At 53.8% G+C, this 12,151-nt stretch overlaps 1 protein-coding gene across 1 annotated transcript in view; it reads left to right on the top strand.

The window, feature by feature from the left end:
* The window catches only part of MAPKAPK2 (MAPK activated protein kinase 2), a 46,718-nt gene extending 43,565 nt beyond the window's left edge, over positions 1-3,153 (top strand). Inside the window, exons 9-12 of the mRNA XM_024750883.1 lie at positions 130-254; positions 590-675; positions 775-855; positions 1,439-3,153. Coding sequence (XP_024606651.1) covers positions 130-254; positions 590-675; positions 775-855; positions 1,439-1,582 — 436 coding nt within the window. The 3' untranslated portion in view covers positions 1,583-3,153. The remainder of the gene's footprint in view (positions 1-129; positions 255-589; positions 676-774; positions 856-1,438) is intronic.
* The last annotated feature ends 8,998 nt before the right edge of the window (positions 3,154-12,151 follow it).

The following is a 12,151-nucleotide window of genomic DNA, read 5'->3' as shown; positions in this document are numbered from 1 at the left end:
GCCTGAGTCAGTGAGTCCCAATTTCTCTGTGACCTTTGCAAGAAGAAGCCTGTGTTGCGCTCTAGTCCTGGTGCAGGACCCTAAATAACATCAGCTCTGTCCCTCTCTTCCCACTTCCTCTCGGCTCAGGCTGTGTGGGTATCCCCCCTTCTATTCCAACCATGGCCTTGCCATCTCTCCGGGCATGAAGAGTCGCATCCGAATGGGCCAGTATGAATTCCCCAACCCAGAATGGTCAGAAGTATCAGAGGAAGGTAGAGAACCCACGTGTACATGTGCGTGTGTGCAGGTGTGTGTGCGTGTGCAGGGGCGGTCTCACGTGGGTGGCGTGGCTGTGGATCTGCACCCGGCCCACAGCTGCTGGGTACGTCCTGTCTGTGTGAAGGGCCTGTGGCAGAGCTGGGGTATGGGGCGCGTGGGGCTGTCAGGGCTGGAGCCCTAATGGTCTTCAAGGCTAGCTCCTTGGGTGGTCTGTGTCCGTGCCCCTTTGAATCTGGTTTTTCCCTGAAAACTGTGGGAAGGAGAAGCAGAAGGGGGGTGACCCCTTAGCCATCTCTGTCCCCTCCCTGCACCTCGCTTTCCCCCACAGTGAAGATGCTCATCCGGAACCTGCTGAAGACAGAGCCTACCCAGAGGATGACCATCACCGAGTTCATGAACCACCCCTGGATCATGGTAAGCCTGGCGGGCTGGAGGGGCCTGGGTTCACGGGGACTGTCCCTTGGGGCTCCACCCCACCCAGGCTTTCACCGTGACCCTTTTCTCTGTCCCCAGCAATCAACAAAGGTCCCTCAGACCCCACTGCACACCAGCCGGGTCCTGAAGGAGGACAAGGAGAGGTGGGAGGACGTCAAGGTGAGGGCACCACGGGCCAAGAGGGGCTCAGAGGGTGCGCGCCGAGGTGCTTGGGTGTGAGAGGCGGTGCTGGCCCAGAGGGGTTGCTTCTGTACTCGCTCACCCCAGGGGGGGCCTGTTACAACAGGAGCAGCGGCTCTGAGCCACTTCCCTGCCGGGTTGTGGGCAGAGGTTCTGTGTTTGGTCTAAAGTTGGCCGTGGCTGTTTTCTACAAGCCCTCTACTGTCTGGGTCTCTAAAGGGACCTGAAAGGTCATCTGGTACCATCTCCTCACTTTGCAGACGAGGAAATTGACGCCCAGAGGGGGGGGTGACCTGGTCAAGGTCACGCAGCTAGTGATTGGCTGGGGCAGACATGAACCCAGGTCTCCTGACTCCTGGTCGGCGCTCTTTCTGCCTTCCCGTGGGGCCGCTGGAGGGCTCTAGGAGAGCGCTGGCAGCACGGTGGCCAGGCTCTGTTGACCCAGCCCTGGGCCCATCACCCAGCCTGCCCTCTCTGTCTCCTCTGCTCCCGCCCGTCACCCGCATCCTGCCCTTGCTTTGCCTGTCGCCTCTCACGGCTCTCTCGGTCACTGCCCCCCCAGGAGGAGATGACCAGTGCCTTGGCCACGATGCGGGTCGACTATGAGCAGATCAAGATAAAAAAGATTGAAGACGCATCCAACCCTCTGCTTCTGAAGAGGCGGAAGAAAGCTCGGGCCCTGGAGGCCGCGGCCCTCGCTCACTGAGCCGCTGGGCCCGTCCTGCTCCACTGGAGGACAAGCAATAACTCGTGACCTGAATCTATTTTTTAAATGAAGAGACACAGAACTGTCCACTCCCGCCTCCCCTCCTCCTCAGCCTCATGGAGCCCGGACCTCGTCATAGGCTGAATTCTGCCTTTGGTTCTGGCCACCCCTGAGAGGGAGAGCCTGGAAGGCTGAGAGGGCGTGGAGAGAAGGAGCAAGGTGCTCTTGAACCTGTGCTCATTTTGCAGTTTTATCAATAATTTGACTTAGAATTTTTATGAAACTTCTTTTATTGTTCTTGCCCTCATTCCTGCTCCTTCCCCCCAGACCCTTTCCTGTCTGGATACTACAAGGGTTTGGGGTTTGTTAAAGGGTATTTGTGGAAACTGTTATAGGGGGCGTCCCTGTGTCGTGCCACCAGCCCTCTAATTTCCCCACTACAGCCCCAGGTCCCCGCTGGCTGAGGCCTTCCGGGAGCTGCAGGCCGTGGAGGGCTGGGGCCAGGAGGCCACCCACCTCCTCTGCTGAGCCCTCAGACGTCACCGGTGTGCCAGACGGATAGGAGTGAGTGTGGTTGTGTGTGTGCGCGTGTGCCCGTGCCCGTGTGCGTGGATCAGTGCCTGGGCCTGTGCATTTGAGGGGCCAGGGGCAGGCAGGGTTGCAGAGGGAGGGCCTCCGTTGGGGCTCAGGAACTGTCTCCCTCCTCAGGCCTGCCCTGCCCGCGCTGGCTCTGCCAAAGTGCCTGGGAAGCGTGTCCAGATTCTGAGCCAGGCCGTCCGTGCCTGCCTCTGTGAGCGGGTCCTGGGAGGTGGAGAGGAGTGACTTAGCACTGGCACAGCGACCAGGAAGGCTGGAGCCCCGCCCAGGACCCCGCTCCCCGCTGAGTGCTGGTCCTGGTCCTCCGAGGCGCTCATCTGCCACGTCATCTCTCTGCTTCCCCTTCCTGCCACTATTAACCCGTTCGTGTTTATTTTCTTACATTTTTGCTGTTTCTCAACAGGCCCACTCTCAGCCCCCATGGGTGAGCCTGGGCAGTCGATGAGTGACACAGAGCTGCTGCGTTTCCTGTGCCTCCCGGGCTCTGGGGCATCGGCAGCACCCCCTGGTGGGCAAAGACAGCACCACTCTTGCGGCCCCCCTGCAGATCTCCATCGTGCGGCCTAGCGGGTGGGCGGGGGAGGCTTCACACCAAAGATGTCCCGATCCTGCCCCCTCCCCATCAGCCCCTTCCCCCCGACCCCAAACAACTCAGCGTCATGTGTCCAGGCCAGTGGGGGGGAGGGGGGAGGGGGGGTAGGGCCCTCCCTCCCCAGTATTAATTTGCAGCAGTGCGGGGAGAGGTCCTCTGTGCCATGGTCCCTTGGGACAGGGGTGACAGTAATGCTTCAGCTTTCATCTCCCTCAGGGGCAGGGTTGGGGGGCACACCCAGGGTCTTCTCTGGGTGTGAGGGAAGGGCTCTGAGTGCCCGCGGCGCCTCCCGTCTCTGATGGCGTGTCCAGCACTCAGATTGTTGTAAACTCTTATTGTTTTGTATGAGCAAAATTGTCTTTACTAAACAGATTTAATAGTTGAAAGGTTTTCTTTCTCTTCCTTCGTGGGGCTCAGCCCCTTGACCCCCCCCGCCTGTCCTCTTTCCGCACGTGGAGAGCGGTTCTGTGAGTTGGGAGGGCAGAGTCCGTGTGTCCTGGGAGAGGAGGGGAGGGCTCCCGGGTGAGAGGGAGCCAGCGCACGCCCCACTGAGGGCCTGGCCAGGACCTGGTATGGGGACACGAAGAGCAGGGCCAGTGCCCACCACGGTGCGGGGAGCCCATGCTCTTTTGCCAAGTATTGAATCAGGAGCCCAGCTGCTTCTCAGCCCAGTTCTTGGACTTGTTTAGCCACAGTCAGGCGCTGACACCCTCAGCCTGGGGGGCTGGCTGGTGTGAGGATTGTGAAGAAGTTGCTGGTGGTGAATGGGTTCAAATCCTGGGAAAGAGTCCAGAGCAGCAGGTCAGTGTAGTTCCTGAAAGTTCCAGGAGGAGGTGATGGGGTCAGGCAGAAGCCAGAATACTCTACCTCAGAACTGGAAGAGGCCTCAGGGCTCCTATGACCCATTCGCCTCGATCCACAGATGAGAAGGCTGAGGCTCAGAGGTGGGGTATCTGAGACGCGCAGTGAACTGGTTCGCGGTGGGGCCCAAGGTAGAAATGGGTCTATTGACCCCACTGCTCTCCCTCCCAGTCAGATGGAAAAATGGTCATCGATAAGTTCAACTGCATTTTCTCACTTGATCCTCAGAGCTGTCGGGGAGAAAGGCAAGGCAGGATGGTCATCCCTGTTTTATGAGCGAGGAAACCGACCAAGGGAGCGAAGGGATGTGCTGGGGATCCCAGAGCTAATGGGTTTGGACTAGAACTCAGGATCCCAAGGCCTGGGGTGGTCTCATCCTAGGACCTGGTCTCCTGCCTGGAGGAGAGGCCTGCTCATCCCCCCAGTCATCAGTGGGATCGCATCCCCCCTGCTCGGGTTTGTGGCAGAGGCAGGGCATGCCTGGGGCCCCATGGCCTCCCCCTCACAGCTCCTGAATGTGGCTGGCTCCTACCTTGAAACTCTACCCATCACTCTAGAAACCACCATTCGAACGAACCAGCATGAGGTTTTGCTTTCAGAGAAATCCAGTCACGTTGTCTGTGCTTATGTGGGTATCAGAGGTGATTGATAAGAACTCGGAGGAAGAGGGGATAAGCGGTGGTAGGGCGGGAATTGGGGTACAGGGGAAGGGCGTTATCAGTGCTCTGCTGTCTTTGGAGGCCATGTTAGTTTTCTGTTGCTGTTGTAATACATTTTGTGGCTTAAAACACAAATGTAATATGTTAGATTTATGAGGTCAGAAGTCTGATATAGTCTCCCTGGTCTAAAATCTAAGGTCTCAGCAGAGCTGTGTTCTGGAGGCTCTAGCAGATTCTCTTGCCTTGCGTTTCCAGCTTCCAGAGTTTTCCCCATTCCTTGGCTCACGGCCCCCTTCATCCATCTTCAAGGGCAGCAACATCGCATCTCTCTGACCTTCTGTTGTCGCATCTCTCTAACCTAGCCAGGAAGGAGTCTCCACTTTTAAGAACCTGTGTGATTAGACTGGGCCTACCCAGATAATGCAGGAGGTCCTTCACCTCAGTCCCACCTGTAGAGTCCCTTTGCCATGTAAGGCCACATGTTCCCCGGTCCAGGGATTGGGATGTGAGCATCTGTAGGGCCGCTGCTCTGCCACAGAGGCCCATCTCACAACCTTCTCATCCTCTTGCCCCACACGTTAACACTTGTGTTTTCCTTCCTCCTCCATCTAGGTCACCCCAGTTCACAAAACTGGATCTGACATTCGGGGAAGGTGGCTGGGATGAAGGGCAGGAGGGGCCTGGCTTGGTGAGTGGGGTCTTGCCATGACTTTCTACTCTCTCCACACCCCTGACCTTCCACACTGGTGTGGCCCTGTGATTCTTTGTCTCTAGGAAGAACTTAAGCTCCTTCTGCTAAACTCCCAGGTGGGATGGCAGTGGAACTTTCGTGCCTAAAGGCAGATGCTGGCTTGCATGGTTCCAGGGGGCAACAGGAGATGGTTCTTGAACACCCTTCAGCGGTGTGAGATGTAAGGAGGGCTTATGGACACTTGCAGGTACCTAGGAAGCACTGGTGCTGTGCTGGGCTCTTTCCCTTGATCTCATCACCATCATAAAAGCCCTCTGACAGAGTCAGTCTAGCCTCCAGTTTACCTGTAAGAAAACTCAGCATCAGAGAAGTAAAGTGACTCTCCCAAGGCCTCATGACTAAGCAGAGGTCAATCTGATTTGGGTCTCCTGCTTCCAAGTTTAGAGTTTCTTAAAAAACACCACCACCACCAAAGTCCTCTTGATAAGGGAGGGGGGAAGGGAGGCCAAGCAGGGAGACAGCTGGATTCTTCTCCACTGAGTAGAGGTGAATTTCCTTTTCTAGGGAATGGGGGTGGCACTCCTAGGCCCTGTGACTGTTGAGGAATGCAGCAAGATGATGGATTTAAATGTTTGGTCAGGGGCCAGGTGGCCTTTATCACTATTGGTGTCCTACCCTCTGGTGGGCTGCCCTGCCCAGAGGGCACAGGGAAGCCCAGGTTTGGAGCGGAGTTGGTGGTCTAGGCTGAGTCCATGTTTCTGTCAGCTTGAGGGCATCACCTGTGCCTTGGGGTGAGGAGGCAGTTGGGTTGGTAAACAATAACAGAAAATTTGGGGTTTTCCTTTTTTTTCTCAGGTATGCGGGCCTCTCACTGTTATGGCCTCTCCCTCTGCGGAGCACAGGCTCCGGATGCGCAGGCCCAGTGGCCATGGCTCACGGGCCCAGCCACTCCGTGGCACGTGGGATCCTCCCAGACCGGGGCACGAACCCGCGTCCCCTGCATCGGCAGGCGGACTCTCAACCACTGTGCCACCAGGGAAGCCCTGGGGTTTTCCTTTGACTGGGTTGGAGACAGGGAACGCGGAGGGCTGGGAATGATGGTGGGTAGAGTGGGTAGGCTGGCCTGCTCAGGGTGCGAAGGAAATTCAGTTATTCAAGGAAGGAGGGTGGAGTTGGTGAGGCTGGGGAAAGTGGCTGTCTCACCCACCCCCGGTGAATGTAGACCTGCTGGGTGGTCTCCAGGGGGCCAGAGGGGGCTGGAGGAGGCTTTGGGAGCCAGCCTCTGATCAGCCCCAGGGATACAGCCTCTCCCTGGCTCTGTCTCTTGAAGCCCATGTTTAGGGCCCACCCCAGGGGGAGGCTGGTTGAGTTGGGGAGTAGCCATTCTTTGGAAGGGACACCAGCCTCTGGTGGGGCCTTTCGGTGGACTCATTTTCCTTTCCCTGTACTCAGTCGGACCCAACATACTAAATCACCAAATAAATACCCAGGCACTTACTATATGTGCTATGCTTTGGGAAAAACCAAGTGTAAGACCCAGTTGCTGCCCAGCGAGATAAAAAATCCGCGTGCAACCATCAGAGGCCTTGTCTTTTCTTTCTCTGCATCCGGAGGCCTGGACACATACTTTGCGGTCTGAGTCGATCCGTTCAAGACTGCCCCAGCCCAAGTGGCCTCTTAGGGCCCTAGAGGGTTTGAGACTGGAGGGATGAGTGAAGTCAGAAGGTCCTGGATCCTGGATCCTCATCTCCTGTTGGACGAAGCCCTCCATGCATGCCTTGCTCGGGACAGCAAGGGTCGGTCCTCCCTGACCCAGACACAGGAGGGTGACACGTGGCCATGCCAGGACTTCAAGAGGAGGGAAGCACCGGCCGGGTGTGCAGGGCTACGGCCCCTCCTCCAAACAGGCCGCGCTTTGCAGGGTCAGTGCCTTGGCCTCCTGGGCCCGAGCTGTTCTTTGAGACTCCCTCCAGGAACAGAAATGCCACGTTCCGATTCAGCTCGTCTCGAGCATCTGCCATGTGCCACACCCAGCGCTTGGGACTTTGGGGAGACACAGCTGAGTTAGAAGTGGGTCCAGCTCTCCTGGGACTCAGAGGCATAGGTGGGGGTTAATATGATGGAAGGCAGGGAGGATCAATGCTTTCATGGGACAGGGACAGAGCAGGGGGCCTCAGTGGGGAGGGTAGAGCTTTTCTGGCGGAGACTCAGGGGGCCTTCAAGCTGGCAAATTCGACAAATTTGATGGTAGAAAATGAGGGAGCAGCATGGTGGAGGTGTTGCCGTCAGATTTCTGCTCCGGTTTCTGCGGTGCAAGAGTCAGCTCTTCCTTTCTAGTTTCACCCCTCTGTCTTCTGGTCTGAACTGCTGTGTGCTCGTCACTTCAGCTGGACCTCATCAGTTCTGTCCATGGGAAACCTGACTTCTCAGTGGGGGGTCCTCGGTATTTTCTGTTCATTTTCTCTTTTCAGCCCCTTCAACCTGGATTCCCCTCTTTTGCCATGTTTGTTCCCCCCAAACCAAAACTTAGCCTATCAGGGATTTCCCCACATATTCTTTTTTTTAAAAATTGAGGTATAGTAGATTTACAGTATCGTGTAAGTTTCAGGTGTACAACACAGTGGTTCACAACTTTTAGAGCTTACACTCCATTTATAGTCATATAATGTAGGCTGTATCCCTGCGCTGCTCTACAGGTTATTTATTTCATTGGTAGCTTGCACCTCCTAATGCCTCCATCTTGCCCTTTGCTCCCTCCTTCTCTTCACCCCCGCCTATTCTTTTTTTTTTTTGGCTGTGCCATGGGGCATGCGGGATCTTAGTTCCTCAACCAGGGATCAAACCTGTGCCCCCTGCAGTGGAAGCTTGGAGTCTTAACAACCGGACCTCCAGGGAAGTGACGCCTGTTCCCCCCCCCCGCCAAATCCCCCCCTCCCCGCCCAGTCTTTTAAACTAATTAGTTAATTATTTTATTTATTTATTTTGGCCACACCGCGCAGCACGTGGGATCTTAGTTTCCCGACCAGGGATCGAACCCACAGCCCCTGCAGTGGAAGCGCAGAGTCTTAACCACGGGAACCACCTAGGAAGTCCCCCCCAAACCCCGCCACCACCACCTATTCTTAAGTTCATCAATTTTTTTTTTTTGTGGTACGCGGGCCTCTCACTGTTGTGGCCTCTCCCGCTGCAGAGCACAGGCTCCAGACACACAGGCTCAGTGGCCATGGCTCACGGGCCCAGCCGCTTTGCGGCATGTGGGATCTTCCCGGACCGGGGCACGAACCCATGTCCCCTGTATCGGCAGGCGGACTCTCAACCACTGCGCCACCAGGGAAGCCCTAAGTTCATTAATTTTTAAAGAATCCTTACAAGGTTATACGTTAAACTTAGATCATTTTTAGTTATGCATTTTACAGATCATCATAGAAAAGGATAATGTTACATGAGATTAGGGGGTCCTGGAAAATTGGGGTGAATGGTTGTCAAGGGCTTCCTTGCCCCTTTCCCCTCTGAGTGTCACTGAAAAGCCAGAGTTCTTTGCAGGTCTTTCTCATCCCCATTCACCGTGGTCCCTACACCATGGGCTCCAGGTGTATTAAACCTGAAGCCCTTAGGAGCTTCCCTGTAACAAATACACATTTTAGTGTACCTAAGCTTCCACACTTTTTGTCACACACCAGCATCTCAGGCCCGGAGTTACCTTGGAATGTCCATCCACACTCTGCAAGGAATAGTGATTGCTCTGAAGGGAAGTCAGTACCCAGAGCCTCTGGTCAGGAAATCTTGGTCTTCAAGCCTGTAGGATCTCAGGTGGGGCTCTGGGGGGGAGTGGCTGCTCCTGAGGCCAGGAACCTGCATGTGGTAAGTCATTTTAGGGGCCAGGCTGCCATGCAAATATATTCGTTTGCATAACTTTCTTGCTCTAAGGGGCAGTGAAGTTTCCTACCCCATCCGACACCCCTGCCAGTATTTGCAAGTGAAGTACTGGGACTGGCTTTCTCCCTTTGCCATCCCCCTCCCTTCATGAGTCCTCTCGTCCCCTGAGTTTTGTTTCTGTTCCCCAGGCCCTGTGTGACCAAATACTGGTCTTGACCTCTCTGATCCTAGGGTAACAGTGTTCCCGGGCCCCATGATGCAAAGTACTGCAAAAATCATGCAAATGAGTCTCCGGTCTGGGTGGCTCTGGCCCAAGCTCCTGCCAAGTTGCTGGCTCAGGTCGCTGCTGCCTGGGACCATGTGAAACGTGATCTTGTTCCTTCCTCAGTTCCAGCAGCTGGTTGTCTCTTGTTCCTCAAATAGCTAGAGCCTCCTGAGGCTGTGAGGCCTTAAGGTTCAGAAAGAGCTGAGTTCTCCCAGCCCTTAGCCTCCAATTTGGAGGCCAGTGGTTCTGAATTCACCAGGCGGAGGTTTACTTTTCGAAGGAATCACAATCTCATCTGACTCTGAGAACGAGGCCTCGGTTAGTTGTGACTGGAGCCTGTGGTATGGGGAGATCTGGTGTTTGTAGTAAGACCTAGAGGGGCCAGTGGCTCTCTGGCACTCAGCTGTCTCCTTTTCTGATCAGAAACCTGCTTTATGGAAATGGCCCTCATAGTGAGACTCTAATCCTACCTCTCACCCCACCCACCCACAGTGGGGCGAGGGCAGGTCATTCTCTGAGCCAGTCTGCAGGGAAGAGGAAGAGGTAGACGAGAAATCCAGTTTCATCCGCCTATTCCAGGCTCTTTTTTTAAAAATTTTATTTATTTATTTATTTATTTTTGGCTGTGTTGGGTCTTCGTTTCTGTGCAAGGGCTTTCTCTAGTTGCGGCAAGCGGGGGCCACTCTTCATCGTGGTGTGCGGGCCTCTCACTATCGCAGCCTCTCTTGTTGCGGAGCACAGGCTTCAGACGTGCAGGCTCAGTAGTTGTGGCTCATGGGCCTAGTTGCTCCGTGGCATGGGGGATCTTCCCAGACGAGGGCTCGAACCCGTGTCCCCTGCATTGGCAGGTAGATTCTCAACCACTGCGCCACCAGGGAAGCCCTGGTTCTGAGGATGACAGCTCACCCAGCGAAGGTGCGTGCGCAGTATCTGCTGGCTGGATGAATGCGTCTAAAGAACAATTAACACAAGCAAGTCCAGTCATTCAAAGAAATTATATACACACATAATTACACATATATACAGAGTGAAATGTGAAAGCTTTCTCCTTATAACCTCTCTTCACCTAACTATGCCAACTTCCTCTTCAGAAATAACTACGTTTAGCGGCTTGATTTTATTTTGATTTTATCCAGTCTTACCAAAAACTCTATAATTATTTGTCTACATACATATATGCTTAGGAACACAGGTGAGAAATTCCTTTGAAGGCCGTAACAAGTAGCAATGAAATCATTAGGTATATTGTTCGGCAACTTGCTTTTTAAAAAAATTGTGGTGAGAGAATTCCCTGGTAGTCCAGTGGTTAGGACTTGGTGCTTTCACTACCAGGGCATGTGTTCAATCCCTGGTCGGGGAACAAAGACCCACAAGCCACATGGCGCGGCCAAAAAAAAAAAAAATGGTGGTGAAATACACATAACATAAAGTTTACTACCACCATCTTTAAGTGTAGAGCTCAGCAGTGTTAAGTATGTTCACATCGTTGTGCAACCGATCCCCAGAACTTTCTCATACCGTCAGTCAACACGCAACTTGCTTTTTTAACTTAGCGTTTCTTAGTGGGTGCCCGTGACTGAACTCAGAACCGTTATATTCATTTTTAACAGCCCGTAGTGTGGCTATACAATAATTTATCTGCTCCTGATGGATGTCTCACTTTTTTTAAACTGTTAGTATTAATGTTGCAAACATCGTGTACAATATCTTTGTGCACGTGTGCGAGGATTTCTGTAGGATAGATTTCTAGAAGTGGAATAGTTACATCAAAGGGTATACACATTTTAGGTTTTGGTAAGCACTGCCAAAAAGACAGTGTCGATTGTGAATGAATGCACTTTGCATATTGTTTTCGGAATGAGAGGTCCATGAAAGGATTTGCTGCAAGCGGTGGGGTAATCTGGGGACAGAATAAGTCAGCTGAAAATAAGAGGACATTCAAAGCACTTCTCAAAACCAAAAGATGCATACCATTGGCCACATTGTGGGCGACTGGAAAAATCAGATCTGGAGGGGGCAAGGGGATTCCTAAAACCTCTCCTCACACATCAGCAGCTCTGCTCACTCAGTTATGGTTATTTGCATAACTTTTGGGTGTGTAGGCAGAATGGCTCAAAGACAATTCTGAGGTTCAGCCTTGTTCAGCCTCCTACTGGTATTTGACTTTGAGCAGGTTACCTGACCCACTCCTCAGACTGGGAAGCGAGTGTCCCAGGTGGAGCACCTAGGAGTTTGCAGTGTGCAAATGACTTTGACGTAAGATAGACTGGCGGGTGCTGTAAGAGGCCCAGAGGTGCCATGGGAGGTTACCTGGGAGGCATGGCCCCTCTGACTAGGGAGAGTGGGGAAAGAAAGGCACATGGCAGAGGAGATAGCTCTGACTCAGGGTCCTAGGTGTTATGGGGGACACAGGAGACATGCAAGGATTTTTTCTTACTGTTCAGGAGCTCAACCACATTTCCCCCCCAAAACCCTTTCTGTGACAGTGATTGTGTGCACAGCCATCTGCTGATTACCGAGTCTGAGATCAGGCTTGTGACACGATGGTCGAGAACTCAGATGCACACTGCACCGGAGAAAGCTTTGGAGTTATACTCAACTGGGTTCAAACTGTGGACAGGTGACTTGACCTCTCTGAGCCTCAGTTTACCAACCAGTACAATGGGGATAATGATTGTGGCACCCCACAACTATTAAATATTTATAATACTTAGTTATTAATTATGAGCAGATGCCTCACAGATATCCAATTACAGCATAATCATCCCAGGGCCCCCAGCTGCTTGCTCTGAAACCCACTGTTGCATCTGCACTGAGGCCATCCTCCCCTGCATCTGCCCCCAGCCAATGACTGGGCACAGCAGGGATGCTGTGGGATACATGGGTTCCTGGGGGAACCAGAACTCTAGTGACTTTGGCTGGAGGACTCCCTGGCAACTCTGTGGAACCTCTAGGCCTCCTGTGCCCAGACTCCTCTCCCTCACTCCTCGATGGGGTCAGACGTGGTATGATGGCTCTCCCTGCCTGG

This window comes from Neophocaena asiaeorientalis, unplaced genomic scaffold, assembly GCF_003031525.2.
Source record: "Neophocaena asiaeorientalis asiaeorientalis breed wild unplaced genomic scaffold, Neophocaena_asiaeorientalis_V1.1 scaffold67, whole genome shotgun sequence".
Classification (NCBI taxonomy): Eukaryota; Metazoa; Chordata; class Mammalia; order Artiodactyla; family Phocoenidae; genus Neophocaena; species Neophocaena asiaeorientalis.
This window is presented reverse-complemented; position numbering and strand designations above follow the sequence as displayed.